Source organism: Dendrobates tinctorius, unplaced genomic scaffold (assembly GCF_039654945.1).
Source record: "Dendrobates tinctorius isolate UK_male_01 unplaced genomic scaffold, ASM3965494v1 ptg000065l, whole genome shotgun sequence".
Taxonomy (NCBI): Eukaryota; Metazoa; Chordata; class Amphibia; order Anura; family Dendrobatidae; genus Dendrobates; species Dendrobates tinctorius.
Window position 1 is genome coordinate 28,257,423 of NW_027361733.1, and position 27,483 is coordinate 28,284,905.

General features: G+C 43.4%; 1 protein-coding gene across 1 annotated transcript; it reads right to left on the bottom strand.

Moving 5' to 3' along the window:
- LOC141094917 (uncharacterized) lies at window positions 1-24,820 on the bottom strand. Its single transcript, XM_073580962.1, has 3 exons — window positions 24,672-24,820; window positions 23,830-24,424; window positions 1-121 (listed from the first exon to the last, which is right to left on the bottom strand). The coding sequence occupies exons 1-3, from the start codon at window positions 24,772-24,774 to the stop codon at window positions 1-3; spliced, it is 819 nt and encodes a 272-aa protein (XP_073437063.1). The 5' UTR covers window positions 24,775-24,820.
- Between the last annotated feature and the right edge of the window lie 2,663 nt (window positions 24,821-27,483).

Below are 27,483 nucleotides of genomic sequence, written 5' to 3' on the forward strand. Positions count from 1 at the left end.
CTAACTCTCCTTCTGCTGGAGGTAGAAGAGAACTACTCTACAGACGTCGAGGGTGTGAAAGGCTTCTTCTTTCATGTTGGAGGGGTTTGTACAGAAAGAAGGTAATACAATGTCCTGGAACCTATGAAAGTTTGAGACTACCTTAGGTATAAAGGCGGGATTTAACCTTAGGAAGATGCTATCTTCCGTGATGGTCAAGTATGGCTCCTGTATTGAAAGGGCCTGTAATTCTCCTATGCGCCTTGCGGTAGTAATTGCTACCAAAAACACAGTTTTAGTATTAAGTTTTCCAGAGCCATGGAAGACAGTGGCTCAACGGTTCCCTGGTCAAGCCTTTGAGAACTAGGTTCAAGTCCCATGGAGAAACTGACTACAGAGTCTGGGACGGATTCTAGTTGCTGAGGTTAAGAATCGCTTGATCCAGCGATGGCTTGCCAGATCTTGATTGTAAAATGAACTAAGAGCTGATACCAGTACCTTTAGTGTACTAGGAGGGAGCCCTAGAACTAAGTCATCTTAAAGAAATTCTAAGATCTGTGATATTAGGATGGAAGGGGTCCAGGGCACTTAGGGAACACCAAGATGAGAACATCTTCCAAACCTTCCCGTAAATGGCGTTAGCCATGGTCAGCCTAGAATGGCCGGTGGCCCTGTAGAGTTTGGATCACTTCTTCGGAAAGGCCTTAAGCCATTAGAATTCTGGTTTCAGTAGCCAGGCCGCAAGGTTCATTCTGTGTGGGTCTGGGTGCAGTAGAGGGTCTTAGTAAAGGAGACTGGCCCTCTAGGGGCAGAAGTATTGGGCCTTCCTGGGCCATGTTCCGTAGGGCTCTGTACCAGCTTTTCCCTGGCCACAAGGGAGCCACTAGGATTGTAGCGACTTGTTCTGCCCGTATCTTCTGCAGTGTTCTCGCTACCGTGGGAATTGGAGGGAAGGTGTAAGCCAAATTGAACTGCCACGGATGGGAGAAGGCATCTACTCCCCATGCTCCGTCGGTGGGACTGAGGGAAAAAAGTTTACACCTTTGTGTTTTGTCACTGGCAAAGAAGGGTCCACATCGGGATTTCCCCACCTTGACACCAGAGGCAAATACTGTTTGGTCTAGGCTCCATTCCCCGGAATGAACGTCCTTCCTGCTGAGGAAGTTAGCCTGATGATATGGACAACAGACGTTTCACTGCCCAAGACAAATTTCTTGCAGCTACCAATTTTTTGGTTGAAGAATTTCGTGCCTCCTTGGTGCTGGATGTAGGACACTGTAGTTGCATTGTCTGGGCAGACACGTGCATGATGATTTGGACAAGGGTTGATACTGCTTTCAACGCTTCCTCCACAGTTTTCTGTTCTCTCACATTTGAGGAGCTGGCTCTGATGTCTGGGGGCCATACCCCCTGGAAGTGTGATTTCTCCACTATAGCACCCCAGACTCTCTGACTGGTGTCTGTGGTGACAATTTTCAGGGAGAGTTGATCCTAGCTGACGCTCTCCGCTGGAGGTTCTGGTAGTCCAGCCACCATAGGAGAGACGTCTTCACATGACCAGGAAGAGGGGTTCTCTTGGTCAGAGTATTCCGATACTTCTTCGAACACCGGAGTACATAGGACCGAAGGAACCGAGTATGGGCTTGAGCCCAGGAAACAGTTTGGATGCACGCTGTAAGCGAACCTAGGATAGACATTGCATCTCACGGTTTGTGTTCTCTGGTCTCCGACCTGGAGGACCTCCGAACAAGGTCGAGTTGTCGTTCCCTGGGTAAGAAAGATGTTCACCTTCCTGAGTCCAGGAGTATCCCTAACAACTTCTTCCCTGTCGAAGGAAGAAGGTCCGAATTCTCCAGGTTGGGGATCCAACCCAAGGACTGTAAAATCTCCAGGGACTTTCCTACGTCCTGGTTCAGGCGAGACATGGATGGAGCCCTTATTAGAAGGTTGTCTAGGTATGGGACAATGCAAATCCCCTGCTGGCAAATGAAGATCATTGCCTCTGCTATTATCTTGGTAAACACTCGAAGGGCTGATGGCACCCCAAACGGCAGGACATTGAACTGGTAGTGGTTGACCCGGGGACCCTGGAAAACTGCAAACCTGAGGAATTCCCTGTGGTCTGGATGAATCAGGACATGATAGTAAGAGTCCCTCAGGTCTATTGTGGCCAACACCCAATTTGTCCTATGAGGGGGATTGCCGACTTAACCGACTCCATCCTGAATCATCTGTACTTTACCACTTGGTTCAAGGGTTTTAAGTTTATTATAACCCTGCTTTCCTGATGGTTTTACAATTATGAAGAGGCGAGAGTAGTGGCCTCTGCCTACCTCCCCGCTGGTCTCCCATTCTGGTCCCGGACCTGCTCCAAGCCGCCTAGTGACACCAGACGGGAGCAGTCACTTAGAGCGTGGAACTGGGGAAATCGCCTTGCAGAAGTGTCTTTTTGTCTGACAACAAGGATTTTTGGAGGTACCCCTGCAAGGACGTCACTCTTAGGCCTTGAGGGGGAGGACTCTCGAACCTCAATCTCAGTCCATCGTGAAAGGTGCAAATAACCCATTGGTTTGAGGTTATGGATTCTAACAATCTATGAAATTCAAGGGTCGGCCCCCGAATGGAGAACTGTAAATTCTGGGAGGACTGGTCACAGGGAGGTAGATGAAAAAAATCGTTTCGTAGGTTCCAGAAGAGATTTCTCCACATAATAATTTCCCTGAAAGAGAAACGTATAGACGTTTGACAAAGTCTCCTCCCCCAGCTTTCAGCCTCAGAGTTCCCCTGGCTGAATTGGAGAGGTAAATGCATGACCCGTGACCTGCGATTGTAGGCTGGTCTCCCATTCGGGTCCCGGCCCAGGATCAAGCTGCTTAGCAGTCGCCACCTGCCGAACCTAGAAGGGCCGGTTGACACCGCAGATTTTGCTGCTACCCGGACGGACTTAGCAGAAGCATCCGCTAGGAACCCTGTCGCTTTTGTAATAGGGAAAGAGAGTCAAGGGTTTCTTCCCTGGAGGTCCCCTGAGTGAGGTGATCCTCCGGCGTACACCACCAGCAGACAGGGACCCGGCTACACACGTAGGGGCTATATTGTCCTTAAGCAGGGTTGTGGAGGCGTCCCAGGACTTCCTGAGCAAGCTTGCCATTGAGAGTTGCCCTTAAATGGAAGAGCCGCTCTCCTGCACGTCCACTGTAGGGACTTCCCATAAGGAGCCATCTCTGTCCAAGGGAAAAACCGATTACTCAATTCTGAGGTGACATCAAGTCTGTCTCGGGAGGGGCCCATTAACAGCCGTGAAGGCTTCAGCCCCTCCAAACATCTCATCTTATATAGAGAATTCCACTTCCTCCTCCCGTACTAACTAATCTGGTCTCTCATTCCCATCCCGGCCCAGCCTCAAGCTGCTTAGCGGCCGTGACGAATGTAGTCATGCTCAGCCTAGAATGGCCGGAGGCACCTTCGGAAGAGAGATAGTATTTCCAGATCTGAGGGTGGAAGTGGAACCCTCATTTTCCCAAGCATCCTCGGAGTTAGAGGTATCAAATTCACCAGAGTCAATCAGATTATACAGGTGCCGATGCCCACCTAGCAGGAGGGGGCTGTGGCTGGGAAAATGTCGTCATAGAAGATTGGACTACTTGTCCGATGAGAGTTTTTATACTGTCCAGTAGGGAGGGCTGCTCTGTATGTAATACATCGTCCGTGCAGGGCTGACAAACCTACCCCTATATGAAGAGGGAGGCCTGGAACCACACCTTGTTTATTCTTTTTATGGTCAGAGGCCTTGTCTCCCTACAAGATAGAGAGAAGGCATACTAAGCCACCACCGAGACTACTCTGGACAGAAAGGGCGGGACCCACCTCGCTACTTACAGTAGGAGGGTGACGCTATGCCCGCAGTAGCAGGCAGTAAGGGTTTGTCGCCGTCCATGGTCAGTCTGCCACAGTCACTGTACAGATAATGGCATTACCTGGACGCACCCGGACCAGGATTAGAATAACCAAGGTCCATTCAGCGTGTTTAGTGCTCCTCCTCCCCTCAGTCCACGGGTGAGGATCATTTCATTCACTTCTCCCCACAGCTGAATTCCCCAGCTGCTCAGCGGCTGCCCCTGCACACTCAGCGGTGCTCCATCCTCTGACGAGAGCAGCCATGCTCAACCAAGAAGGGCCTGTGGCTGGGGCCCCGGACCACGCTCACAGTCGCGTGTGCGTTCCCACCTGGCACGCAGGTGGAAGGCAAACCAGAAGTTCGACGCCAGTCCCGACGCCATCTCCGGTGTGCACGTGCGTGCCCGGATCGCATGCCGCATGGGGAGGAGGATGCCGGGGAGCTCCAGGAGGACCCCGGCCACACAGCACCGCCCCACTTTACCCTGCTGGTGGGGCGCAGGAGGGGCGGGCAAGGGTCCCGAGTACCACCAAAGTGGAGACAGGAGCAGCCTTCCTATGGAGGAGAGCAGAGCCCCCGACTGTTGACTGCCCGGCGTTACAGGTATCTGATGTTGTAGTGCCTCCGGTCGCCGGCCATGGCAGCACTCTCAGGACCTCTTCATGCCCCATAGGGGACAGGAAAAACACTAGATATAGCAGGAAGGGGAGAGTTATTTAACCTCTTGTGCATTTCCTGTCTCCCTTTAGGGCGGGGAGACATCCTCCGATATGGCTGTCGTGGAAAGTGACTAGAGAAATAATCTTTTTGCTCTCATTGTTCTGAGCAAGGAAATATTATTATGTACCATTTTTATTGCAGCAGTTATGCATCAAAAGCATACAGTCAGACTTGATTGGATCTCAGTAGCATCGCTATATTGCTCCTGCAGTGTAACCAATCCATCTGAGGTGTGCAACTTTTCCTGCAATAGTAATAATGCAATTTTTTTCAGCAGTGAAATTTTAGACAGTTTTCATTTTTCATGCTCCAGTTGTGCCTCAAAACACACACACAAAAAAAGGTTAGAAATAGCATCACTATATTGATTCTACATTCTAAGAAGTCCATCTGAAGTGGGGAAATTTTACTGGCATTGTAATACTGCAATTTTGCTTCAGCAGTGAAATTTTATATGGCATTTATCATGCTACAATTATGCCTCAAAACACAAAAAAATTTGTTTGGTTAGAAATAGCATCGCTATATTAATACTGCAGTCTAAGAAGTCCATCTGAAATGGGCATATTTTCCTGCCATTGTAATATTGCAACATTTTCTCCACAGGGATATAACATACGTAATTTAAAATGGGAAAGGTGTGTGGTAAGGGACAGGGAAGTGGACATGATGCTGATGGTGAGTGCATAGGCCAAGGCCGTGGGCAAGGTGAAACTGCGCCTGCTGCAGGAGCACAACAAACACACACATCATGTTGATCTAGCTTCCAGTCCCACTTTGTAGGAGGGGTGTGGAACACCACTCTTGAAGCCAGACCAGTGTAAAAAGGTTGTTGGATGGATAGCAGAAAATGCTTCCAGTCAGTTTGCCAGCACCACATTGTCTTCTACACGGTCCAGTCTCAGTAGCTGTGATTCTGGACCACATAATCCTCACCCTGATCCCCCTTCCACCATACCAAGTGCCCAGAGACACGGGTGAAGTTTTCAAGCCAAGGTTTAGGTGTTCATGAGTCTGGCACTTTTTTAAAGACAGTCCAGTTAACCTAAAAAAGGCCATTTTCAATATCTGCCATGCCAGCATCAGTAGGGGCAGCACAACTACCAGCCTGACCACCACCAACATGCTCGGGCACATGCAAGCAAAGCAATCAACTACTTGGGCCAAACGCCATGGTCCAGAAACAGTGTCTGTGGGTGACACCATGGCCTCTTCCCTTGTTCTACATGCACGCCAATCCACTGTCCATGATGTAGGCGAATATGCCTTCCACCCTGCACCTGTTGTTGCACACTTGCAACCACCACCAGCAACCACTTCCACTTGTCCCAGCGCAGCGTTCAATTGTCCCTACCCCAGTTCTTGAAACGCAAGTGTAAATACGCAGCCACACACCCACAGGCAACAATATTAAACAACCATATTTCCAGACTGCTTATCCTGGAAATGTTGCCATTTTGGCCTGTGGAGACCGAGGCTTTCCTCAACCTCATGGTCGCGGCCGTCCCTCGGTACTCAGTCCCCAGCCGCCACTATTTCTCCTGGTGTACCATCGCCACCTTACACAAGCAAGTGTCCCATAACATTAGCTGTGCCCTGATCAACGCTGTTACTGGGAAGGTCCATTTAACCACAGACACGGGGACAAGTGCTTGTGGCCAGGAACGCTACATTTCTCTGATGGCACAATGGGTGAACAATGTGGAAGCCGGGACCCTGAGAAGGAACATGTGCTAATGACACCGAGGATTGCGGGCCCTGGTTCAATCAGGGTTGCCTCAACCTTCTACAGCAGTTCCTGCACCTCCTCCTCCTTATCGTCCACATCTAAGAAAAGTCAACATCAGTCACAAGCTGGAAGCACTGTAGCACTACCTCGACCAAGCATTTGCTTAGGTAACCACACATCGCCGCAGAGTCGTTGAAAGGTCTAAGGCTATGTGCACACGGTGTGGATTCTGCTGCGGATCCACAACGTTTCAGGCTCTGTGGGTCCGCAGCAGATTTAGCTGCGTTGTACAGTACCATTGTTTTCAATGGTAAACTGGAAAACGCTGTGCACATGCTGCAGATTTTTCCGTGTGGATTTGCTGCGGGTCCAAATCCGCAGCATGTCAATTCTTTATGCGGATTCCGCTGCGGTTTCACACCTTCTCCATTGTAGAAGTGTGAAACTGCAGGGCTAAACTGCAGGCTAATCTGCAGGTAAACCGCAGGTCTTTTGACCTGAGATTTTACCTGCAGATTTTTAAAAATCCGTGCGGAAAAATCCACAGGACCACAATCTACGTGTGCACATAGCCTTACAGACCAGACTGATCTGTGACTCTCGCCCCTGAACCTACAATCAGGCATGGTCGTGTGTGACAATGGCTTTAACCTGGTGGCAACTCTGAAGCTTGGCACCCGTACAGTACCATGCCTGGCCCACGTGTTCAATTTAGTGGTGCAGCGTTTTCTCAAAACCTAGTGTGAACATGTAATCCCTTAAAATTATATTTTTATTAACAAATTACTTATAAAACACCAAACCCTGTGCAACAAACACTAAAAATGAAATTGCTTAGATAAATTATAGCAATTTAGATAATCAGACCATGCATAATAACATATACCTCTATCACATCTTTAGACAAAATTGTTCACAGCCTAAAAAAGTCATACAAGGTTCCTAGGCGTATCCCTGGACTGTTTCTACCTGACAGCAGAGGTTGGCACCCTATGGAGTACGAAATGAGGCGTCCCCACCTACCAGCCCCTGACTTTGTCTCCCCTAGATATCCCTGCTGAAAACAGGTTGGAAAACAAATAGATTTCAGATAAGAGATGAAAGCACAGATTAAACTTGTGACAGTCCTATTCTTAACGCCTGGACTGCTTCTACCTGACAGCAGAGGTTGGCACCCTATGGAGAACGAGATGTGGCACCCATACTCACCGGCCCCTGACCATGTGTCCCATAGATATCCATGCTGAAAACAGGTGGAAAAACAAATAGATTTCAGATAAGAAATGAAAGCACAGATTAAATTTGTGACAATCCTATTCTTAAATAAGGTATAGTAACCTCACAGACAGTGTTAATTGTTTAGAAAAAATAGTAATACCCCTTTTTAAGGGGAATAGTTGGTATACAGTGGAGAAAAAAAGTATTTAGTCAGCCGCCAATTGTGCAAGTTCTCACACTTAAAAAGATGAGAGGCCTGTAATTGACATCACAGGTAGACCACAACTATGAGAGTCAAAATGAGAAAACAAATCCAGAAAATCACCTTGTCTGATTTACAAGATTTATTTTGCAAATTATGGTGGAAAATAAGTATTTGGTCAACTAAAAACATACAAGATTTCTGGCTCTCACAAACCTGTAACTTCTTTTTTAAGAGGCTCCTCTGTCCTCCACTCATTACCTGTAGTAATGGCACCTGTTTGAAATTTTTATCAGTATTAAAAACACCTATCCACAACCTCAAATAGTCACACTCCAAATTCCACTATGGTGAAGACCAAAGAGCTGTCAAAGGACACCAGAAACAAAATTGTAACCCTGCACCAGGCTGGGAAAACTGAATCTGCAATAGGCAAGCAGCTTGGTGTGAGGAAATCAACTGTGGAAGCAATAATAAGTAAATGGAAGACATACAAGACTACTGATAATCTCCCTCGATCTGGGGCTCAACGCAAAATCTCACCCTTTGGGGTCAAAATGATCACAAGAACGGTGATCAAAATCCCAGAACCACACTGGGGGACCTAGTGAATGACCTGCATAGAGCTGGGACCACCGTAACAAAGGCTACCATCAGTAACACACTACACTGCCAGGGACTCAGATCCTGCAGTGCCATACGTATCCCCCTGCTTAAGCCAGTACAGGTCCAGGCCCTTCTGAAGTTTGCTAGAGAGCACTTGGATTATCCAGAAGAGTATTGGGAGGATATCATATGGTCATATGAAACCAAAGTAGAACTGTTTTATAAAAACAAAACTTTTGGAGGAGACAGAATGCTGAGTTGCATCCAAAGAACACCATACCTACTGTGAAGCATGGGGGTGGCAACATCATCCTTTGGGGCTGTTTCTCTGCAAAGGGACCAGGACGACTGATCCTTGTACATGAAAAAATGAATGGGGCCATGTGTTGTGAGATTTTGAGTGCAAACCTCCTTCCATCAGCAAGGGCAGTAAAGATGAAATGTGGATGGATCTTTCAGCATGATAATGATCCCAAGGTCCTGGAGTGGCCAAGCCAGATCTCAACTCCATAGAAACCTTTGGAGAGACTTGAAAGTCCATGTTAGCCAGCGACAGGCCAAAACATCACTGCTCTATGGGAGATGATGTCAATTACAGGCCTCGCTCATCTTTTTAAGTGGGAGAACTTGCACAATTGGTGGCTGCCTAAATACTTTTTTCTGCCCAATGTATATCTTGTAAGTATTTCTCAGGGTTTGATAGTTAGGTAATAACTAAAAGATAAAACTTCCAGATAACCTTCCAGTTGTGTCCTATAGTCTCACCTAGGACTGATTCTGCCCAATAGTGGAGGTTAGCACACCAGGATTTGTGGCACCCCTACTTATCAATGGCTCCCCCATATTCCCTGCTAACCCTATTATAGATAATAGTGAGTGGGAAAACAGGAGACAACAGGAGACAAAAAATACTTCTAGTCATAGAATCATCAAATGTTAGAGTTGGAATGGACCTCAAGGGTCATCATGTCCAACCCCCTGCTCAATGCAGGATTCACTAAACCATCTCACATAGATGTCTGTCCAGCCTCTGTTTGAACACTTCCATTGGAGGAGAACTCACCACCTCTTGTGGCAGCTAGATCCACTCATTGATCACCCTCACTGTCAAAAAGTTTTCTTTCTAATATCTAATCTGTATCTTCTCCCTTTCAGTTTCATTCCATTGCTTCTCATGCTTCCATGTGTAAATGATAATAATGATGACCCCTTTACACTGTGACATCCCTTCAGATATTTGTGGACAGCTATTATGGCAAGTCTCCTCTTAGCCTTCTTTTTTGCAAGCTAAACATTCCCAGATCCTTTCACCCGTTCCTCGTAGGGCATAGTTTGCAGTCCGCTCATCATCCAGGGAGCTCTTCTCTGAACTTGCTCCAGCTTTTCAATATCATTTTTTTTTTTACATTTGATGCCCAGAAGTGCACACAATATTCCAGATGAGGTCTGAGCAAGGAGGCGTAGAGGGGAATAATTACTTCACGTGATCTAGACTGTCATGAACTCATTTTCTGCTCCACCAGTTGAGAGTTCCCCTTCCGTTGTCCCTCTGGTGGTGACAGGAGGTAGTGCGGTTGGTTTAAGTGGTAGTGATCTGCCACCTGATGAGGAAGATAATGATTGGATCTCTGGAGTATCAGACTGGATACAAGACAGCCGACGCGCTATCCGGGTGCTGGTGATTCAGTCTGCTTCTCAGGTCCTGGACTTCAGCTCTCTTCCAGTCTTCTCAAGTTAAGTTTGTTTTTTGCTAATGTTCACACTTGCGCTTGTTGGTCAATTCAGTTTTTTGTGTAATCAGCCTGCCCCTGCTGGGGCTATGCTGAAATTCCACTCCTATTAATCAGTATTTGCCAATCTGCTTTTTATCCCTTATTTGATTGGCCTCTTTTTTGCGCTGTCTCAGAATATTTCAGAGTGCTGATATAGGTTTAGAAGTCTAGTGACTTCAGGGTTAATTTTGCTATCAGAAGTGTTGGACAATATTTTTGTATGTTTTTTTGGCAGATTGCAGACAGTGTCTTTCCTTTTCTGTCCTTTTTAGTTAGCCGGGCCCCATCATTTGCTCAGCCTATTTTCCTGCCTTCGTTTGTATTTTCATCTTGTCTCACCGTCAATACATGTGGGGGGCTGTCTTTCCTTTGGGGTCTGCTCTGGGGCAGTTAGTTTTCCTCTTTTCCTGCTTTAGGCTTATGTAGTTCTCCGGTTGTGACGAGGCATCTAGGACCAACGTAGGAACGCTCCACGACTGCTGCTAGTTGTGTGGGTAAGATCAGAGATCTGCAATCTGCATAGTTACCAACTTCTCTGGTTTTCTGAGACTTAGCTTGTGGTCTTTTTTTCCTCCTCGGTTTCCCATTCATAACAGAATCACCAACCATTCCGCAGATTCTAGGGTACTCAAAAGCAGGAAAGAATTGTTAGAGAAAAAAAAAAAGAAAAAAAAAAAAAAGTGTCAGAATTCTTTTTTTATTATGTTTTTATTTTTTTATTTTTTATTTTTTATGTGTTTTTCTCTCGGGCCGTAGGAGGATTTTTTTTCCTAATGGAGATTAAGCAACTGTCTGATGGTGTGGAGCAGCTTGCTGCTGAAGTACAGGGAATTTCCACCTACCTCATTCAGTCACATGCTGCTGAACCCAAGATTCCTACTCCTGATGTGTTTTCTGGGGATCGGTGTAAATTTCTCAATTTTAATAATAATTGTAAATTATTTCTTGCTTTGAAGCCTAACTCATCGGGGAGCTCTGTGCAGCAGGTTAAAATTGTCATCTCCTTGCTGCGCGGCGATCCCCAAGATTGGGCTTTTTCTCTGACACCTGAAAATCCTATTCTGACTAATGTGGATGCTTTTTTCAGGCCTTGGGGTTGTTGTATGATGAGCCTAATGCCGTTGATCAAGCTGAGAGAACCCTGTTGGCATTAAACCAGGGTCAGGATCCTGCAGAGTTGTACTGTCAAAAATTCCAAAAGTGGGCGGTCCTTACTACATGGAATGATAGTGCATTGGCAGCTCTCTTTCGGAAAGGTTTGTCAGAGACCGTAAAAGATGTTATGGTGGGATTTCCTGTTCCCTCTGGTCTGGATGGCTCTATATCATTAGCCATTCCAGTTGATCGGCGTTTACGTGAACGTAAAACTACACGGGAGGCGCTGCCACCTTTTGAACAAATGTCTGAACCTATGCAATGTGATGGGGTTTTGTCTAGGGCGCAACGTCGGGAGTTTAGAAGGCGTAATAAGCTGTGTTTTTTCTGTGGAGACGCCTCTCATACTATTTCTGTCTGCCCTAAATGAGAGAAACGTTTTGCACACACATTTGCTGTGGGCAGTATACAACCTAAGTTCCTTTTGGCAATTACTCTGATCTGCTCCTTGTCCACATTTTCCACTAAGGCTTTTGTGGATTCAGGAGCAACTCTGAATCTGATGGATTTGGACTTTGCTAAACGTTGTGGTTTGTCCATGACGCCTCTGCAGACGCCCATTCCTTTGAGGGGTATTGATGCCACTCCTTTGACGGAGAATAAACCTCAGTTTTGGACCCAGGTGATAATGCGAGTTGCCCCAGACCACCAAGAAAATTGTAAATTTTTGGTGCTGCATAATTTGCATGATACTATTGTTCTGGGGTTCCCCTGGTTGCAAACAAATAACCCAGTTTTGGATTGGAAATCTGTGTCTGTGGTGAGTTGGGGTTGTCAGTGTGTTCTTAGGGACACTCCTGTTATCTCCACCTCTCCTCAGTCTCATGATATTCCTGATTATCTGGCTGATTTCTCTGATGTTTTTAGTGAGAGTAAGTCTGCGTCTTTGCCTCCTCATAGGAGTTATGACTGTGCAATTGAGTTGATGCCTGGGTGTAAATTTCCCAAGGGTCGGCTTTTCAACTTATCTGTACCCGAACATGATGCTATGCGATCCTATATTAAGGAGTCGTTGGAGAAGGGTCATATTAGACCATCCTCGTCACCGTTAGGCACTGGTTTTTTTTTTGTGGCCAAGAAAGATGGTTCATTAAGACCGTGTATTGATTATCGTTCCCTTAACAAGATGACGGTTAAATATCAGTACCCGTTACCTCTGATGTCTGATTTATTCTCCAGAGTTAAGAGTGCCTGCTGGTTTACTAAGCTTGACCTCAGGGGGCGTATAATCTTATTCGCATCAAGCACGGGGATGAATGGAAGACTGCGTTTAATACTCCGGGGGGACATTTTGAGTACCTGGTGATGCCTTTTTGGCTCTCTAATGCCCCTTCTGTCTTCCAATCCTTTATGAATGATATTTTCCGAGACTTTGTGGATAAGTTTTTGATCATCTATCTGGATGATATTTTGATCTTTTCTAGTGATTGGGATTCCCATGTGGAACATATCCCGACTGTGTTCCGGATTTTGAGGGAGAATTCCCTGTTTGTTAAGGGATCGAAGTGCCTCTTTGGTGTACAGAGGATTTCATTTTTGGGATTTATCCTGTCTCCATTGACTATTGAAATGGACCCGGCCAAGGTACAGGCCATTTATGATTGGGTTCAGCCTACTTCTTTGAAGGCTCTTCAGAAGTTTTTGGGTTTTTCTAATTTCTATCGTAAATTTATAGGTAATTTTTCTAGCATTGTCAAACCACTGATTGATCTGACCAAGAAGGGAGCTGATGTGCTGAATTGGTCTCCTGAGGCTGTCTCAGCATTTCAGGAGCTTAAGCGGAGATTTACTTCAGCTCCAGTTTTACGCCAACCTGATGTCTCACCTACATTTCAAGTAGAGGTGGACGCTTCTGAGATTGGTGCAGGAGCTGTGTTGTCCCAAAAAGACCCTGTGACTTCTAAGATGAATCCCTGTGCCTTCTTTTCTCGAAAGTTTTCCCCATCTGAACACAACTATGACGTGGGGAATCAGGAATTGTTGGCCATGAAATGGGCACTTGAGGAGTGGAGACATTGGTTGGAGGGAGCTAGACATCAATTTGTGGTCCTCACCGATCACAAGAATCTGATTTATCTGGAGTCGGCCAAACGCTTGAATCCTAGACAGGTTAGATGGGCCTTGTTTTTCACGTGTTTTAATTTTGTGGTCTCTTTTCTTCTGGGCACTAAGAATGTTAAGGCAGATGCCCTTTCTAGGAGTTTCTTTGCTGATTCTCTTAATGTGACCGAGCCTACTACTATCCTAGGTGAGGGGGTAGTTCTTTCTGCCATTTTGCCCGATTTGAGATGTGCCCTGGAGGAATTTCAGGAGGATAAACCTGAGAGTTGCCCTATGGGAAGATTGTATGTTCCTGACCAGTGGAGAAAGAGAGTGATGTCTGAAGTCCATTGCTCCGCATTGGCTGGTCATCTGGGTATTTTTGGTACCAGAGATTTGGTGAGTCGGTCGTTTTGGTGGCCTGCCTTATCTCGTGATGTCAGGAATTTTGTACAGTCCTGTGGGACTTGTTCTCGGTCTAAACCCTGTTCTCATTCTAGTGAGTTGCTGATGCCACTGCCAGTGCCCAAGAGGCCATGGACCCATATCTCAATGGATTTTATTTCTGATCTTCCTGTCTCTCAGATGATGACTGTTATCTGGGTGATTTGTGATAGATTTTCGAAGATGGTCCATCTTGTACCACTCCCAAAGTTGCCATCTTCCGCTGAGTTGGTGCCCTTGTTTTTACAACAGGTGGTTCGGTTACACGGGATTCCTGAGAACATTGTGTCCGATAGAGGGGTCCAGTTTGTTTCCAGATTCTGGAAAGCCTTTTGTTCCAATCTGGGAATTCAGTTATCCTTCTCCTCCGCGTTTCTTCCACAGACCAATGGGCAGACAGAGAGAACAAACCAGACCCTGGAGTCTTATTTAAGATGTTTTATATCTGCTGATCAAGATGATTGGGTCTCATTCTTGCCCTTGGCCGAATTTGCGCTGAACAATAGAGCTAGTTCTGCCACTCTGATGTCACCCTTTTTCTGTAATTTTGGGTTTCATCCTCAATTCTCTTCAGGGCAAGTGGAATCTTCGTCCTGCCCAGGTGTGCACACTGTGGTTGTGCGAATGCAGCAGATATGGGACCAAGTGGTGGATAAGTTGTCACTCTCAGGAAAAGGCCGAGCGTTTTTCCAACCGGCGTAGGACCATTGGTCCTCGGTTTAAAGTGGGTGATATGGTTTGGCTGTCGTCTAAGAATATTCCTATGAAGGTTGCATCTCCAAAATTTAAGCCAAGAATTATTGGACCTTAAGATTTTGGAGATTCTTAATCCTGTTTCTTTTCAATTGGCTCTTCCAGTTATGTTCAAAATCCATAACGTATTTCACAAGTCACTGTTGAAGAGGTTTGTTGAGCCAGTAGTTCCTGTGGCGGCACCTCCTGATCCTGTATTGGTTAAAGGCAATGTGGAATATGAGGTAGAGAAAATATTGGATTCTCGTTTGGTTAGACGGAGACTCCACTATTTGGTCAAATGGAAGGGTTATGGCCAGAAGGATAATTCTTGGGTCTCTGCCTCTGATATTCATGCCAATAAATTGGTTCGTGCTTTTCACCGGGCCCGTCCTGATCGGCCTGGTGGCATGGATGAGGGTTCGGTGACCCCTCCTCAAGGGGGGTACTGTCATGAACTCATTTTCTGCTCCACCAGTTGAGAGTTCCCCTTCTGTTCTCCCTCTGGTGGTGACAGGAGGTAGTGCGGTTGGTTTAAGTGGTAGTGATCTGCCACCTGATGAGGAAGATAACGATTGGATCTCTGGAGTATCAGACTGGATATAAGACCGCCGACACCCTATCCGGGTGCTGGTGATTCAGTCTGCTTCTCAGGTCCTGGACTTCAGCTCTCTTCCAGTCTTCTCAAGTTAAGTTTGTTTTTTGCTAATGTTCACACTTGCGCTTGTTGGTCAATTCAGTTTTTTGTGTAATCAGCCTGCCCCTGCTGGGGCTATGCTGAAATTCCACTCCTATTAATCAGTATTTGCCAATCTGCTTTTTGTCCCTTATTAGATTGGCCTCTTTTTTGCTCTGTCTTAGAATATTTCAGAGTGCTGATATAGGTTTAGAAGTCTAGTGACTTCAGAGTTAATTTTGCTATCAGAAGTGTTGGACAATATTTTTGTAGGTTTTTTTTGGCAGATTGCAGACAGTGTCTTTCCTTTTCTGTCCTTTTTACTTAGCCGGGCCCCATCATTTGCTCAGCCTATTTTCCTGCCTTCGTTTGTATTTTCATCTTGTTTCACAGTCAATACATGTGGGGGAGCTGTCTTTCCTTTGGGGTCTGCTCTGGGGCAGTTAGTTTTCCTCTTTTCCTGCTTTAGGCTTATGTACAGTGGGGAAAAAAAGTATTTAGTCAGTCAGCAATAGTGCAAGTTCCACCACTTAAAAAGATGAGAGGCGTCTGTAATTTACATCATAGGTAGACCTCAACTATGGGAGACAAACTGAGAAAAAAAAATCCAGAAAATCACATTGTCTGTTTTTTTTTCATTTTATTTGCATATTATGGTGGAAAATAAGTATTTGGTCAGAAACAAGCAATCAAGATTTCTGGCTCTCACAGACCTGTAACTTCTTCTTTAAGAGTCTCCTCTTTCCTCCACTCATTACCTGTAGTAATGGCACCTGTTTAAACTTGTTATCAGTATAAAAAGACACCTGTGCACACCCTCAAACAGTCTGACTCCAAACTCCACTATGGTGAAGACCAAAGAGCTGTCAAAGGACACCAGAAACAAAATTGTAGCCCTGCACCAGGCTGGGAAGACTGAATCTGCAATAGCCAACCAGCTTGGAGTGAAGAAATCAACTGTGGGAGCAATAATTAGAAAATGGAAGACATACAAGACCACTGATAATCTCCCTCGATCTGGTGCTCCACGCAAAATCCCACCCCGTGGGGTCAGAATGATCACAAGAACGGTGAGCAAAAATCCCAGAACCACGCGGGGGGACCTAGTGAATGAACTGCAGAGAGCTGGGACCAATGTAACAAGGCCTACCATAAGTAACACACTACGCCACCATGGACTCAGATCCTGCAGTGCCAGACGTGTCCCACTGCTTAAGCCTGTACATGTCCGGGCCCATCTGAAGTTTGCTAGAGAGCATTTGGATGATCCAGAGGAGTTTTGGGAGAATGTCCTATGGTCTGATAAAACCAAACTGGAACTGTTTGGTAGAAACACAACTTGTCGTGTTTGGAGGAAAAAGAATACTGAGTTGCATCCATCAAACACCATACCTACTGTAAAGCATGGTGGTGGAAACATCATGCTTTGGGGCTGTTTCTCTGCACAGGGGCCAGGACGACTGATCCGGGTACATGAAAGAATGAATGGGGCCATGTATCGTGAGATTTTGAGTGCAAACCTCCTTCCATCAGCAAGGGCATTGAAGATGAAACGTGGCTGGGTCTTTCAACATGACAATGATCCAAAGCACACCGCCAGGGCAACGAAGGAGTGGCTTCGTAAGAAGCATTTCAAGGTCCTGGAGTGGCCTAGCCAGTCTCCAGATCTCAACCCTATAGAAAACCTTTGGAGGGAGTTGAAAGTCCGTGTTGCCAAGCGAAAAGCCAAAAACATCACTGCTCTAGAGGAGATCTGCATGGAGGAATGGGCCAACATACCAACAACAGTGTGTGGCAACCTTGTGAAGACTTACAGAAAACGTTTGACCTCTGTCATTGCCAACAAAGGATATATCACAAAGTATTGAGATGAAATTTTGTTTCTGACCAAATACTTATTTTCCACCATAATATGCAAATAAAATGAAAAAAAAACAGACAATGTGATTTTCTGGATTTTTTTTTCTCAGTTTGTCTCCCATAGTTGAGGTCTACCCATGATGTAAATTACAGATGCCTCTCATCTTTTTAAGTGGTGGAACTTGCACTATTGCTGACTGACTAAATACTTTTTTTCCCCCACTGTAGTTCTCCGGTTGTGACGAGGCATCTAGGACAACGTAGGAACGCTCCACGACTGCTGCTAGTTGTGCGGGTAAGATCAGGGATCTGCAATCTGCATAGTTATCAACCTCTCTGGTTTTCTGAGACTTAACTTGTGGTCTTTTTTCCTCCTCAGTTTCCCATTCATAACACTAGACTCTATATTTTTCCTAATACATCCTGGAACTGTGATTGCATTTTTTGCTGCTGCAACACACTGATGAATCATGTGCAGTCTGTGATCTATTAGTATACCCACGTCTTTTTCACGTGTGCTGTTGCTTAGTTCTATTCCTCCCATTCTGTAGATGTAATTTTCATTTTTCTTACCCAGATGCAGAATTTTGCATTTCTCCCTGTTAAATACCATTATATAATTTGCTGCCCATTGTTCAAGCTTATCTAGATCCTTCTGAATCCCTTCTCTGTCTTCTCTAGTGTAAGCTATCCCTCCTAGCTTTGCATCATCTGCAAATTTGATTAGTTTACCTTCAGTTCCCTTATCTAAATCATTTATAAAAATGTTGAAAAACACTGGGGCCAGGACAGAGCCTTGTGGTACCCCACTTGAAACACTTTTCCAATTGGATGTGCAACCATTTATTATCACTCTTTGAGTACAATCACTGAGTCAGTTATGAATCCACCTAACCGTAGCCTTGACAATCCCATACTTGGTAATTTTTTCAATAAGGACAGTTTGAGATACTTTATCAAATGCTTTGCTGAAGTTGAGATACACTATATCTACCACATTTCCCTGATCCACTCTGTCAGTGATTCTATCATAGAAGGAAATTAGATTAGTTTTGAATGACTTGTTTGCTACAAACCCATGCTTGCTCTGGTTAATTATTGGATTCTTATCCAAGTACTTACATACATGCTGTTTAATAATTTGTTCAAATATCTTTCCTGGTATAGAACAAAGCTCACTGACATGTCATTTCCTGGCTCCATCTTCTTTCTTTTTTGAAGATAAGGACAACATTTGCTCTTCTCCAATCTTCTGGGACTTCTCCTGTTTTCCAGGATTTTTCAAAGATTTTGGCTAATGGTTCTGCAATTTCCTCTGCTAACTCTTTCAGTACCCTAAGATGCAATTCATCTGGACTAGTAGATTTAAATTCATTTAAATTATCTATGTATTCCCTCACCATCTCTCTGTCTATGGATAGAGTGGATTCTTTCATTCCTTCGATGATACCATGAAGATCAGTTGATGTTGTATTTGCTTTCTTATAGAACACAGGTACAAAATAGGAATGTAAAAGTTTGGCCTTCTCAACATCATTTTCAACCACTTCAACCTTTTCATCCTGTAAAAATCCTATAGCATCTTTGACTTTTCTTTTGCTTTTGACATACACTCAAAATCCTTTTTTACTGCTTTTGGGCTCCCTTGCAAGCCTTACTTCATTATTGGCTTTAGCTCTAATTCTTGCCCTGCATTCCCTGCAAAGAGCATTATTGTTACGCCGGTGTGTTTGTACCTTGTTTCCCGACGTTACTCTGCATTTCTCTGTTTTATTCCTAATCCTAGTTTCCCCCTAACTAGCTGGGATACTGTAGTCTGTTACCTGTATGGATTCTGCTCAGTTCCTTGCTCTGCTGCATAGCCGTGCATGTGTTAGAATCATAGAATCGTAGAGTTGGGAGGGACCTCCTGGGCCATCTGGTCCAACCCCCTGCTCAAAGCAGGATTCGCTAAATCATCCCAGACAGATGTCTGTCCAGCCTCTGTTTGAAGACTTCTATTGAAGGAGAACTTACCACCTCCTGTAGCAACCTGTTCCACTCATTGATCACTCTCAACTGTCAAAAAGTTTTTTCTAATATCTAATCTGTGTCTCCTCCCATTCAGTTTCATCCCATTGCTTCTAGTCTTTCCTTGTGCAAATGAGAATAAAGATGATCCTTCTACAATGTGACAGCCCTTGAGATATTTGTAGACAGCTATTAAGTCTCCTCTCAGTCCTCTCTTCTGCAAGCTAAACATTCCCAAATCCTGCAACCTTTCCTCATAAGACTGGGTTTGCAGACCGGTCACCATTCTGGTCGCTCTTTTCTGAACTTGCTCCAGTTTGTTGATGTCTTTTTTAAAATGTGGCGCCCAAAACTGGACACAGTATTCCAGATGAGGTCTGACCAAAGAGGAGTAGAGGGCAATAATGACTTCACATGATCTAGACTTTATTCTTTTGTTAATACATCCTAGACTTGCATTTGCCTTTTTTGCTGCTGCATCACACTGTTGACTCATATTCAGTCTGTGATCTATTAGTATACCCAAGTCTTTTTCACATGTGCTGTTGCTTAGCCCTATTCCTCCCATTCTGCATATACTTTTTTTCATTTTTATTGCCCAGATGTAGTACTTTGCATTTTTCCCTGTTAAAAACCATTCTGTTAGTCGCTGTCCACTGCTCCAGTTTATTTATATCTTTGAATCCTCTCTCTTCTCTAGTATTAGCTATCCCTCCTAGCTTTGTGTCGTCAGAAAATTTAATCAGTTTACTCTCAATTCCTTCATCTAAATCATTGATAAAGATGTTGAACAATACAGGGCCAGGACAGAGTCCTGTGGTACCCCACTTGAGACATTCTTCCAGCTGGATGTGCAGCCATTTACGACCACTCTTTGAGTCCGATCACTAAGCCAGTTATAAATCCACCTAACAGTTGCCTTGTCCATTCCATACTTAGCCATTTTTTCAATAAGGATTCAATAAGGATTGTGTGAGATACTTTGTCAAATGCTTTGCTGAAGTCAAGATATACTATATCTACAGCATTTCCCTGATCCACCCAATCAGTGATTCTGTCATAGAAGGAAATTAAGTTAATCTGACATGACTTATTAGATACAAACCCATGCTGACTCTGTTTAATCACTTCATTCATATCCAGGTACTTACATACATGATGTTTAATAATTTGTTCAAAGATCTTTCCTGGTATAGAAGTCAGACTCACCGGCCTATAGTTGCCTCGGTCCACCTTCTTCCCCTTTTAGAAGATAGGAACAACATTTGCTCTTCCCCAGTCTTCTGGGACTTCTCCTGTTCTCCAAGAATTTTAAAAAATTATGGAGAGGGGTTCAAAAATTCTTCTGCTATCTCCTTCAGTACTGTCGGGTGTAATTCATCTGGAGCTGGAGACTTGAATTCATTTAGGTTAGCTAAGTGTTTCCTCACTATGTTTCTGTTTATAGATATCCTGGATTCTTCTATTCCCTTAATTGGACAGTGAAGAACAGTTGATGTTACATTTCCTTTCTGAGGGAAAACAGAAGCAAAATAGGAATTTAAAAATTCGGCTTTCTCAAAATCCTGTCTTACCATTTCATAATTTTCATCCTGTAAAAATCCTATAGCATCTTTGACTTTTCTTTTACTTTTGACATATCCCCAAAATCCTTTATTGCTTTTGACATCTCTTGCAAGCCTCAATTCATTGTCAGCTTTAATAATCTGATTTGTGCCCTGCAAGTTCTGCAGACAGCATTATATTCTTCTTTAGATATGCCTCCCTCTTTCCATTTTATAAACATTTCTTTCTTCCTTTTTAGCATGTGCTTAAGTTCTGTGTTCATCCATCCTGGTTTCCTTAAGGCTATGTGCCCACGTTAGCGTTTTTAAACGCTCAGGAAACTGATCCCCTTCCCAGAAAACATGCGTTTTATTTCCGCGTGTTTCTTGAGCTTTTTTGCACAAAAGACGCGTGTTTTTGACGCGTGTTTTTCCATGCATTTTCTGGGAACATTAGAAACGGCTAAAAATGCTTAGCAATGCGGAAATTAATGAGCATGCTGCGTTTTTAGCCGCTAAGCGATTCCTGAGCGTTTAAAAATGCATGTATTGGCACAAAAAGCCAAAAACGCATGCAATTTAATGTGAAGCTTCTTTTAGGCTGTGTGCCCACGATGCGATTTTTAAGCGTTTTTGCCGCGATTTTCGGTGCAAAAACGCTGCGAAAATGTTTAAAAATCGTGTACAGAACGCACCCCATGCATTCCTATGGCATTCTGCACATGCTGTGCTAATGCTGCGCTTTCTTCAGCGACAGAATCGGATCGCGGAAAAAATCGCAGCATGATCATTCTTTTGTGCGAAATCACAAAGAATTGCCACGATTCCGCACCCATAGGAATGCATGAACCTCCAGGCCCTGGGTACCATACCCCTGTAAAAAAAAAGAATAAAAAATAAAAAATCGGGGTATATTTACCTTCCGACGTCCCGCGCTGCATTCCCGGGCCTAAGCGTTCCCAGTAATGCCTTGCGGCAAGGTCCTGTGATGACGTAGTCTCGCGTGACTCTAGCGGTCTCACGAGTTCGCTATAGTAACGCGAGACCAACGTCATCACAGGTCTCGCAAGGCATTACTGGGAACGCTGAGGCCCGGGATGGCAGCGCGGGACGTCGGAAGGTAAATATACCCCGATTTTTTATTTTTTTATCATTTTTAACATTTTATCTTTTACTATTGAAGCCGCATAGGCGGCCTCAATAGTAAAAAGCTGCTCACACTTGTCAAACACTATGTTTGACGAGTGTGACCAACCTGTCAATCACATTCCAAGCGATGCTTCACATCGCTTGGAAAGTGCTTGAGAAGATCGCGGCAAAATCGCGAACAGAATCGCGGTAAAATCACTGTGAAATCGCGCGAAAAAACGTGTGATTTGTGGGAAGGAGTCCGGTTTTCAGTGTGCGTTTTAACACGCAACGTGGGCACATAGCCTTAAGCACTTCTGCAGTGTCTGAGCTGGCACAAACGCTGCAGAAATACTTAAAAAAATGCAACGTAGGGTGACCACAAAAAATCAATGTCGGAATTTTGTCCGTCTGGACCCCACAAAACGATTCCCCTTTCCAGATATTGAGATAGCCAAAATTTGAGCTCGATCAAACGACGTTAACCCGTGCCGCTCGTCGCTCAAAGTTTGAAAAAATCCAAATTTTTGGCCAAAAAGCTGACATATGGAGCCATAACTCCAGAACGGTAAATAATAAAAACACGCTTAATATCTCAAAAGAAAGCTAATGTTGTTCTTCAAAATTTATATTTTACACATAATTGTTGTTATTTTAAGTCAAACTGAGTTACAACAGCTTTTAGCCCCAAGAACGTGACCTGGTACCACTAGGAGCAATGGAGCATACTTCGTATATTTTGTTATTAAGTGATAAATTTTGGGTTTTTTTGGTATATTTTTGAGTTTAAAGTAGAAATATAACAAAAAAACAAGTAATACTGATAAGTCTAATGACATTTTTTATTTTAAAATAAAAAAATGAGGTATACAATACATACAGAACAGACACAGAAAAGATACAGACGTAGTACCTACATGAGTTGATAATTTTACATAGTTATCTAATCTATTCTAGAGCTTTTGTTAAAGTAGTTTTTGAAACGTCAGAATATAATGTTCGGCATTTGCTTACAACTTGCAGGACATATTGCTTTTGTTCTTCATCTTTTGTCAGAAGGTCGTTAAAGTCGGTTATTAATTTAACACCACGCTCAGCCATATCATTAACTACTTTTAATGTTTTGACAATTTTCAATCCTTCTTGGAAGTCATTATTTTGAGGCCAGGTGTTTGGATTTTGTCTTAGGAAATCTGTTTTTATATTAAATCGGTCAAAGAATGTAAATGTTTCTTTGGTAAGTAAATTTACCAATCCTCCATCAACAACCTCTTTTAATTTTTCTTTCCTAACTTTTGGATTTACAACCCTAGCATGCTCTGATGGTTCATCTGTGCTACTGAGCAATTTATTAGCCATTAACAACTTTTCATCGTCTGTAATGGTGGGATCAAAAAACAATAATCCCACCAACTCTGCATTCAAATACCACAAATGGTTCGAAAATTTGGTCAGGGCTATTTCTGCAATGTCGTTGTCCCATTCTTTATAGTCTAACAGACTATGCAAAATACCTAAATCTTGCTTTGGCGCAAGATGAGCTTTTGGAGCATTGAACCAAGCTTTACAATAAATTTTAACTAGGAAAACAGAAATGGCACGCACAGAACTTTCTTCTTCTTTAGACATCTTAAATTGACGACGAAAAATGAACATTTTTAAGCAGTAAATAGCCTTTGCCATCCACCTAGCGTGATGAATGGCTCCTGGAGTTCTAAAACCCACAACATTGCCGTCTAATGATCCAACAAATACGAGAACCAACTGCAACAGTTCCTTGTAGTCATCTCTGGGGTGGCTCTCAGTTAATTTGGTCTCGAATTCAGCAGTAACATTTGCAATTACTTCTGGAGTTAGCTGCTTTTGTATTAGATTGTCACTGATACCTGTGTCGTATTTTCCTTTGTCTATCTTGGGCCACGCAGTGAGGAATCTTTTGAAAATGTCTCGATGAGGTCCAGTGGTTGATCCCATTTTTGTGTCGAATACGCCTCTTAACACAATTTCCAAGATATGGTGACGGCAAGCTAGGTGTAGCAATTCTCTTCCTAACATTTGCTCCAATAGGACGCATGCTCCTTTGAGTCTTCCCGTGTTCGATGCTGCAGTGTCTAAGCACATCGCCTTGACGGTGTTGGGAAGACCCCATTCCTGTAGGCATTCATATACAGCTACGGCTTGCTCTTCTCCAGAGCTGCTTGCTGTTACAGGAACTCCCAGCAGCTGTTCCTTTTCGCCATATGAAATAGCAATAGCTATTCGCTCACATTGCTCATGTTTTAAAACACCCGGTAAAAGTTTACCATCCCAATGGACAACCACGGGCTCTTTTTCAGGAATGTTTACTTTATCTAAATTTTTTTTAGTATATTGTTCTCTGAACATTTGCCTTCTAGAATGTAATAAAGTTTTCGAGACTTTGTACTCAAGAGGGTCAAGGTTTAGTGCTTCTAGAGTAGCTATTAAAATTCTCGTGGCATTTCTGTCGGATACCTTACATCGATCTAACACAATGGATAATTTCATGTTTAAAATCTCTTTAACGCCCCTTGCAAATGAAACTTTCATCCTCTTGCTCTCAGATGGTCCTGGATCTTCTGCAGCTTCTTCAGGGATGTCCATTTCCTCCAAGCTCTCAAGTTCCTGGTAGATGCTGTCCTCTTCAGTATCTTCTTCTTCTTTTCCTTCTTCGAGCTTGTCTTCATCATCCGTCTCTAAGAAGCAACAAAAGAAAGAGAAAAAAAAACTATAAAAACTTGTCGTTTTAGCAGAATAGTAATAATACATAGGTACTAAATTACCTACTTCTAATTATCAATAAGTATTATTTTAAGAATATAAACTCAATCATAAAGATGTCAAATGATGCTCTCATGTACAATTTTCTTTCAATTATAATGAAACTATTTACTTATTGTTTATCTACTTTTTAGAATAATAAAAATAATAAAATAAACTCACCAATATCAAAAGTTTCTTCTTGGATTTGTCGGTTCATTTTTGCAAGTTCCTTTTGCGCCTTGATTTCTTCAGCTCGAGACAACTTGAGATCCACTCCAGCCATGGAACCTGGGCTGCCCTTCTGCCTCTGTTTCACGAGAAATGCCTTATCTTCTTCCAATTTCATCAGAGCCAAGGCATCTTGTCGAGCAATATCAAAGAGATCATTCAACTTTTCAACAAACTGTTTAAATTGTTCTTGGCCGTTTCCGATGTTTTCTTCCGGTCTTTTTGAAGACTTCTCCACTCGGCGTGAAGTTTTTCCAGCTTAGTAATTGCATCTTGCTCATGTTTAGTCGGGATTCGAGCTTTCCCCCAAAAAATGAACACTTCTCGTATGGTCAGTTTTGCTGATTCTCTTACAGTTAATTTCACAGTACGTAAATTATAAAATAAAGCACATAAGACTTGACGATTTGAGGGTAGTTTACAACCGGTGATCTGGTGAATGGGATAGCCCACAAGAAATAATTTATCCTTGTTCCGGCTTTGTACACCTGATGTGAATGCCATTTCAGAGTCCAATAGGTAAATAACAGTTAACTAGAAAAACAAAATATATTACAAACTTTAATTTCAATAAAATATTTTCAAATATCTTTTAAAATAATACTATAATATCGCGCATCACCCCTACTCTGGAACTCTCTACCATAACATATCAGACTCTCACCTACCATCAAAACCTTCAAAAAGAGCCTGAAGACCCACCTCTTCTGACAAGCCTATAACCTGCAGTAACCACCGATCGACCAAACCGCTGCATGACCAGCTCTACCCTCGCCTACTGTATTATCACCCATCCCTTGTAGATTGTGAGCCCTCGCGGGCAGGGTCCTCTCTCCTCCTGTACCAGTTATGACTTGTATTGTTTAAGATTATTGTACTTTTATTATGTATACCCCTCCTTACATGTAAAGCGCCATGGAATAAATGGCGCTATAACAATAAATAATAATAATAATAATAATAATAATAATAGCTATAAAAACAATAACACACACACTTGGAAAATTTAAAAAAAACCTTAAAATATTTTCACTGGATAATTGTTCGATCTAACCAGCTCAAAGGCACTTTAGAAACTAAACTGAATAAATAAAAGGTCGGTTGTACGCTGAAGTAAAATCACCATCCCTAAAATAGAAATTACATGCACCCTGTGTGTAACATATAAATTTTGAAGAACAACATTAGCTTTCTTTTGAGATATTAAGCGTGTTTTTATTATTTACCATTCTGGAGTTATGGCTCCATATGTCAGCTTTTTGTCCAAAAATTTGGATTTTTTCAAACTTTGAGCAACGAGCGGCACGGGTTAATGTCGTTTGATCGAGCTCAAATTTTGGCTATCTCAATATCTGGAAAGGGGAATCGTTTTGTGGTGTCCAGACGAACAAGATTCCGACATTTTTTTCCCCCCATAAGAGATCCGGTCACCCTAGTGGGCACACAGCCTAAATGCTTCCTATTCTTCCCTCTTTTCGGAATTGTTAACAATTGTGCTTTGAGAATTTCATTTTTTAAGATTTCCCATCCTTCCTGGCCATTTTTGTCCTTAAGGATATCCAGCCATTGGATCCCTCCAATTCTCTTTCTGAAACCCTTAAAATCTGCCTTTCTGAAATCTAACCTTGACTTCTGAGTCTTCACATGTCTTCCTCCTCTAGTTATCCAAAATTCTAAAATAGTATGGTCGCTACATCCTAGGGTCCCAGCCACTCTTACCTCCTCAACCATTTCCTCCCTGTTTATAAGGATTAGATCCAAAGTAGCAGTTCCCCTTGTTTTCTCCCCTACCTTTTGGAAGATAAAGTTGTCAGCAAGAGAGGATAAGAATTTCGTTGACCTGTTAGTTTTACCTGAGAGAGATTCCCAACAAATGTCAGGATAGTTGAAATCTCCCATGACAACTATGTCATATTTTTTGGAGAACTTGGCTATTTGATGCATAAATAGTTCTTCCATATATTCACGTTGCACAGGCGGCCTGTAGTAAATGCCTACAATGGTGTCCTTTCCATTGTTCTGTCCTTGTATTCTTACCCAAACAGTTTCCACAGAACTCCCAGTCTCTGAAGCTTCAATCTCTGTGCAGGTATACGTGTTTCTAACATACAATGCGACACCTCCTCCTCGTTTATCAAGTCTGTTTCTTGCAAATAAGTTGTATCCTTCTAGTCTTGTATTCCAATCATGTGTATTGTCCCACCAAGTTTCAGTGATTCCAATGACATCATATTTCTTTTCCTGCGTTAGTAGTTCCAATTCTCCTTGTTTGTTGCCCATGCTTTGTGCATTAGTATAGAAACATTTTAGTTTGTGATTGGTTTCTCTTTCTCCAATATTTTTATTATATAGATTCTTTTGTCTTTGTTCTTCCTTTCCACTTCTAATAGCAGAGTTCTTAATAGCATTTGTCAGGTGTATGGCTTTTTCTGGCCTTTTGCTTTCCTTCCCACATTGTTCTAGTTTAAAGCTCTCCTGATGAGTGCAGCAAGGCGACTTCCAAATACATGTTTTCCAGTCTTCGTAAGGTGCACCCTATCTCTAGCAAGTAGTCCATCGTATAGGTAATTCACTCCGTGATCCAGAAATCCAAATCCTTGCTGACGGCACCATTGACGTAGCCAGTTGTTCACCTGCAGAATCTTATTCCACCTCCTTGTTCCATGGCCATCCACTGGGAGGATGGAAGAGAAGACCACCTATGCTCCCAGTTCTTTCACTTCTTACCTAAGTTTTCAGAGTCTCTGCAGATGGTTTCCAGGTC